Genomic DNA, 6,535 nt, shown 5'->3' on the forward strand with positions numbered 1-6,535 from the left:
AACAAGGGAGGAAGAAGCAACACACTAACCTTTAACATGCAAGAAGGAAAATGGCTGCGCACCAGCTCTATCTATACAATTTTCTCTTTTCATTGAGGAAAAGTACTATTTCATTCATGCCATTTCCGTTCATTCATCAGCTGGGGCCAGCCTAGACTCACAGTGCCATCTCTACACCAACATTCTTATCAATGGACGTGACGTCAGCACTGCCTGCAGCTGGGGGGGGGGGGGGGGGGGTCACGTGGTTCAGTGAGGGGTATATACAATAAAGTTGCGCTGACTGTGGGGCTGAAAACATTCACACAATTGTACATTAGCACCAGGGCTGCTGCCATACAAACTCACCGCACAACTAAATAAAGATCAGATTTGGTTTTTTTTCTTGATGTTGGCCACAAGCTGAAGAAAGAGGGGGGGGAAACTGAAATTCTATCAGGTGATCTACATGAAGTAATCTTGGCTTTAACCGCGTCGTGAGTTTCACCACTTTCCCACCCCCCAGTGGGACTCCAGGTAAGTGGAACGACATCTCATTTTGTCATTTACAAGCTGGAATTAGATAGGTCAGAACGTTTTTTATTTTATTTATCTAATCGTTATTAAATTCAGACTTTTATTTTGGAAAAACAATTTGGAGGAGAGAGGCGTGTTGTAGGCTTGAAGTGTGTGGAAGAAACCTCAACTTAATTAGAAGATGTCATCTGTTTGCCACAACTGGCCAACTGTTGTCCATTTGAAAAGTAGATATGTGCTGCGACTGTTTGTATACAATATTTTGTTTTAAAGTAAAACCGAATACATTTTAAAACTATTGAGAAATATTTTTTTCACAATTATTTTCCACTATATATTTTTACTATTATAATTATTACTAAATTGAGACATTAGCACATTTTATGTACAAACCAAGTTTTTTATATGAATGTATTAATATCTATAATAATAATGCATAATTGTAACAACAAAAAAACAATAGAATATGTTATTTCGTATTTATTTTTGGGGAGGGATAATTAAAGAGTTGAGCCTCTACAATCCGTGGAGAATTATCTCAATTATTTCTGTGTTCAAGAGACCCGGTAAAAATCTGTCAATATTTTTCAAACGTCAATATAACAAAAAAGTGCCAATTTTGGGGGGTTTAAAAGCCACAAATTTTAAATTCTAATTAAATTATATTCGAAATCACGTCTTCTGTAGGCCAGCTACCTTATTAAGTGGTTTGGGATTTTTTTGTTTCCACCCTTCTGATCCAGTTTATGAAAATGGAAATAGTTAAAATTTGTGTTCGTCTGCATTCCACCACAGCCACTGAGGAGAAACATGCCCACACCACACAAGGACAAAGCCGCGTTACTTACAGATTGCTTCCCCCGTTCCTTGTACAAAAAAGGCTGTATCCTCTCAAATTTACCATCCAGCTCATTTACAATTTGGATGGACCACTCAGGGACCGTAGGGTTAAATAACTCAACCGTAGCCACCAGGTTTACGCATGACTTCCCCGTGCGTGCAGTCTTTGTACCGGTGTCCTCACATCGCGTTGAGGCACGGAATACCAAAATCACAGCTAATACAGAGACAGAGCTCAGCTCAATTTGTATTTTCTGCATCTTTCTTATGAAATAGAGGTTTTGCGCTTAAAATGGCAAGTGCGTGCGTCCTGGTTGGGTTGGATTGGAGGAAGAGGTGAGACATTTTTTTTTAAATGCGAGAAATTCACCCTGTATATTCGATTCGTGCATTTCTTTGCTGTTATAATAATTTAGTCGGTTAAATCTAACAGAAGACTAAAAATACGAGAGCATGCATCAGTTTATCCGCGCGGTGGAGAGATAATGACTGGGTTAACGCCACGACTACAGGCACAGAAATGGCTCATGTGTAGGTTCGAAGCGCAATTTCTATATGCAAATGATTACCTTCCACTTGAAATACATGGGCAATTAGATCGAAAGACGGTCAGATCAGACTCTTATCTCTGTGTTTCCAGATATACACGTAAACGGCAAAAACAGAACAAATAAGAAATACCATAAACTAGATTTTGATTTTCCATCATGAGCATCCAGAATAAAAAAAATACATATGAGAGAGAGAGAAGCGAGCAACTTTCTTTGTTGGATTTGGCTTGGCTCATTACGCTGCGTTTGGCTGCTGCTTTGTTCTCAAACGTTTGTTCATTTCACAACTGCTCACAGTGGTAACTGCTTTCGAATGGTGGCTTCACGGTGTAAAGATACATTGTGTTAAAATCAAGACTGGTAATCTGTTATTTGTGTTCTCTCATCCTTAAATCAGTGAAGTATGACGTATCCTCCGTCATCTTCTGTACATTTTAAACTGGCCTCTTCATAAATCAGCTGTATATTATTTAAATACTCTATATGTGCTCATATTGCCATTTTGAAATTACATGTAATCTTGAACCCAAAGATATAAACTACAACGAATAATTTCTCCTGTGTCTTTTGTCCTTCTCCCTCTGCCTTCTTCTTCTTCAGGTGCTTAACCTCCCTCCTGCCAGTTCTGCATGGTCATGACCTGTCATCACGCCCCTTCCACAGCCCACCTCATCCTATTGGTCCTGCTCATTGTCACTCCACATCTGGCTGGCGCCGCCCCTGCGTGGGGTGAGGGAGGGGTGGAGGGGCGCACCCGGACAGACCTTAGAGAGGACAACCTTGCCCCCTTTCTCTCGCCCTCACCCCAGAGTCTCTCCATCCCTGACAACGGTTCGCTAGACCGGCGCCAGGGCCCGGGTCAAGATGACCGATCAGATAGAGTGATGGACCCTGCGCAGGTGCTCGCTGTGCTTTTGGAGGCCCTGGACCACCCGGGGGAGAGTGCATTCCAGGCGAGCAGAGACAGAGTTTGGGAAGAGAATGAGAGTCAGAAACTGCCCTCCATTGAAGGCGTGGCGGGTGATGAGATTAGAAGAACAGGGGAGACAGAGGGAGAGAGGGGGGAGGAGGAGGAGGAGGAGGAGGGGCGAGGGGCTGATAAGGCTATTGAACAGCTAATTGTAGGCCATTTGACAGCTGCTCAGGGTGATGACATAAAGGAAAGGGATGAGGAAGATAAAAACACAAGGTCAGAGGAGAATCAAGGGTGGTCTGTTGAGGATATGGGATCTGATAGTGTAAACGAGGAGGAAGGGAAAGAGGAAGTTGAGGGGCAGGAGGAGGGAAATTATTTAGAAAGTTTCTTAAAGAAAGCCAGGCCAAGTTCCACCTCACAGGGAGATGATCCATCTCTGCAGCGCAAAATAAGAGGGTACTTCCAAAACATTGACTTGGGTCTCCAAGATAATGAGATCCTGCCTCCTCTGAAGGGCTACAAAGCATACAACACTCAGCTCGCACGAGCCGGAAAAAAGCTGCACTGGGAGGAGAACCAGGATCGCAACCGACCCGTCGATGGGGGCAACTTCATGGATGACTTTGAGGATGAAGGTGAGGAGCTGGAGGAGGAGGTTGAAGAAGAAGAGGAGAGCCTCTCCCACATGGAAGAAGAGGCGAGAGCTCGCGCAGAGAAACAGGAGGTTCTTCGGCAGCAGGAGGAGGCGGAGCGAGCCAGAGAGGAGGAGCAGAGGCTGGCAGACATCGCCTCCGACATGCTGCTGCAGTACATGGGGAGGAAGCAGCAGTCCTACATGAAGCCCCGGCAGAAAAGCAGCATGGGGCCTGCCAGCAACACTGCTGAGGACAAGCGCTCCGAGGAGGTCATCCCCGATGAAGACGACGTGGACCAGCAAATGATCGACAGGCTGATTGAGATCAGCAGCAAGCTTCACCTGCCTGCTGATGATGTGATTGAGATCATCAGTGACGTGGAGGAGAAGAAGAAGAAAAGGAAAGAGCTGCAACAGTTGCCAATCAACAGCAACCCTGTTGCCCCGCGCTTCAGGCCTCTGGTACCTCCTCCTCTGGCTGCTCCGCCTATCTACCACTACACCGCCTCAAAAAACCCCAAGAAAGCCCCTTATAGGTACAACAAGCCCAACAAGAAATGGCACAAGGACAAAGTTATGTCATATAAGCAGGACTATTGGTACAAGCCTCAGAAGCAGCTCGACTACTGGTATAAACCCCAGAAACAGTTTTTAGCCTTCCCCTCCTATCCATACTACCAGAAGCCATATCGAGCATACTACCCCGTTTATTTCCCATATCCCAAACCACAATATTATGGCAAGCCCTCCCCCTCCAGAGACCAGCCGTTCGGCCCCCAGGAACTTGACCTCCAGCCCCCAAGGCGCAGGCACAGGGCTGGGGGTAAGAACCGTGGACAAGGCTGGAGGCAGCAGCCAGCACCACGCCTGCCTCTCACCCCTTATATCTCTAACTATATCCTTCCTCACCCACGGACCTACCAAGCCCTACCTCCGCCCAAACCAATAACTGCACCCAGGAGAGGAAGGCGACCCCCGTACTACTATCAACAAGTCACACCGGGAGATGACTATGAGGAAGATGGGCTAGTGCCTCAGTTGGACAGTGAGGAGGAACTGGAAAACTTTATTGAGAGAATCTACATGAAACGCAGAATGTATTGAGAGACTTTTTGGACATTCGCCAGATCAGACGGACTGACAAGAGGCGGGATAGATATTCAGTAGCTGGTGAAAAGCTAAAAGAGAGGGGGGGAGGAAGAGTCGGGGAGATATGAGTTTTGAGCCTGATGGAAATTGAAGGGTCCTGAAGTAAAATCTTCGATTTGTGTTGTTTTAATCACTGTATTTTTTGTTGATTTTCTCGGTCAGGGAGAGGATGAAGGGGTCCCAGTTTAATCTCCCTGTAACCATATTCAGCCTCTTGCTCAGTTTACATTTTGAAACAGAACATACCATGGTGTATGTCTGCCTCCATTCAGGTCAATCTCTGAAGCTCTTGCATTGTTCAGAGATTTCTAGACACACACACACACACCCACACCCACACGTACACACAAGCAGTTGTGCCCATTTTAAGAGAACCATGTTTACAAAATCACTTTTATATTCTGTAAGTCATATTACAAAACTAAAGTAGTTCAATTACTTCTTAGCTACACAAATATAAAAAAAGAACACTGCTATTGTCAAATGTTCAATGACAGAATATTTTTGTTGTATTTGATGTGTGTAGTTGCCCGTCTTATTCCCGATTGGATCAAATTAAAACAGCTGCAATTTGCAAAAGGTATCAAACACACACATTTCAGTTTTTCAAAGTGAAGATTCAGATTTTTGCCTTACAAGCAGCATGGTTCTATAAGGGAAATATCATAATGCATAATATTATCACCACAACCGGTCCTAATGTAGAAACCCTGTGGACTCCAAAAGCACAAACTTAAAACACTCAACACTTCCAACCTGGTGGTCAAAGGGTTTTCAATCATTTTGGGATCTAGATATTTATGGCACAGCCACCATATTTAAGGCAGATCCACCATAATCACCATACAGTTCTCCTTGACCTTTTAGGAGTCATTTTTATCTTCCTCATCTTTTCTCATTGTTCATCTGCAATTCACATCCTCACACTACTTTTTCACACTTTGTTCTTTTTGCCAGTTTTCTTGCATCATCAATTATCTCTGGTTTTCCTTTCTTTCCAAAAAAAAAAAAAAAGAATACTTGAAATCACACTATCTATTCTGCAGCTTTTTAAAAACAGATTACCACCAAGAGGCTACAAACATTTTGTTCATTTTCAGAAGAATTTCATTGAAAAGTTTCAGGCCGGGGAGTCAGGGATTGTGCTTCAAACCGTTAAATGCACGTCTTTCTACTTGCATCTTAAAAAATGAACAAAAAAAAAAGAACAAAAAAAGAGAAAAAATAAAACAGTCAAGGGAACTACAGATGGTCGTTTTCTCTGAATAAACTGTGAACATAAAAAAGAAATCTCAAAAAGGAGGAGGGCCACTGTGTCCACAGTGAAGCCATCTGTCTTGTAAAAGGAGAGTGTTGTTGTTGATGTCACCTTTAGCATTGTAAGATGTACAGTGTTAAATAAATATGCCCGTGCAATGTGTAAATAACAGCATGATGATTACTAGTTTTGCTATATGACAAAAAATAAAAGCAATTATTTTATTAAAGTTCAGTTTTTTAATGGCTTTTTGGCGAGTGCTATGTTGTACTTGTACAGCAGCAAATATAAGAAGAACACTGATACTTGAATAACAAATCCAAAAACACAAAAGAGGAAGACAATCAGTTAAAGCTTAGCGACAGCGCGACTCATAAGTTGCATTACTATCGAGGCATATTAAGAAAACCTATAGAGGGAGTTTATTAAATTCCAAGACAGTCAAAAATGAACATGAGAAGAACAGCAAGAATGGAAATGAAAAGGGGGGAGGAATAACCGAAAAACGGAAGAATTTAGAAGGAGGGAGGGAAATGGTAACTGCAGTGATTGATGAGTCACATGATTGGTGGATGAGTCATCCATCTTTACACTTTACTGCGCAGGACCAATGCGTGCTCTCGAACACACACACACACACACACACACACACACACACACACACACACACA

The 6,535-nt window shown here is 43.1% G+C and overlaps 2 protein-coding genes across 2 annotated transcripts in view; one reads left to right on the plus strand and one right to left on the minus strand.

Annotated features, from left to right (window-relative positions):
• Positions 1-1,857, minus strand: part of LOC116397282 (multidrug and toxin extrusion protein 1-like) — a 37,607-nt gene extending 35,750 nt beyond the window's left edge. Inside the window, exon 1 of the mRNA XM_031872550.1 lies at positions 1,365-1,857. Within this exon, the coding sequence (XP_031728410.1) occupies positions 1,365-1,429 (65 nt within the window). The 5' untranslated portion in view covers positions 1,430-1,857. The remainder of the gene's footprint in view (positions 1-1,364) is intronic.
• LOC116397280 (stress response protein NST1) lies at positions 305-5,005 on the plus strand. Its single transcript, XM_031872548.1, has 2 exons — positions 305-516; positions 2,508-5,005. The coding sequence occupies exon 2, from the start codon at positions 2,537-2,539 to the stop codon at positions 4,559-4,561; it is 2,025 nt and encodes a 674-aa protein (XP_031728408.1). The 5' UTR covers positions 305-516; positions 2,508-2,536; the 3' UTR covers positions 4,562-5,005.
• Positions 5,006-6,535: the final 1,530 nt, after the last annotated feature.

Source organism: Anarrhichthys ocellatus, unplaced genomic scaffold (assembly GCF_004355925.1).
Source record: "Anarrhichthys ocellatus isolate YVR2014 unplaced genomic scaffold, GSC_Weel_1.0 scaffold65, whole genome shotgun sequence".
NCBI classification, from domain to species: Eukaryota; Metazoa; Chordata; class Actinopteri; order Perciformes; family Anarhichadidae; genus Anarrhichthys; species Anarrhichthys ocellatus.

Excerpts from the sequence above, each read along its gene's own strand:
- LOC116397280 (XM_031872548.1), top strand. The coding sequence starts at position 2,537 with ATGGTCATGACCTGTCATCACGCCCCTTCCACAGCCCACCTCATCCTA.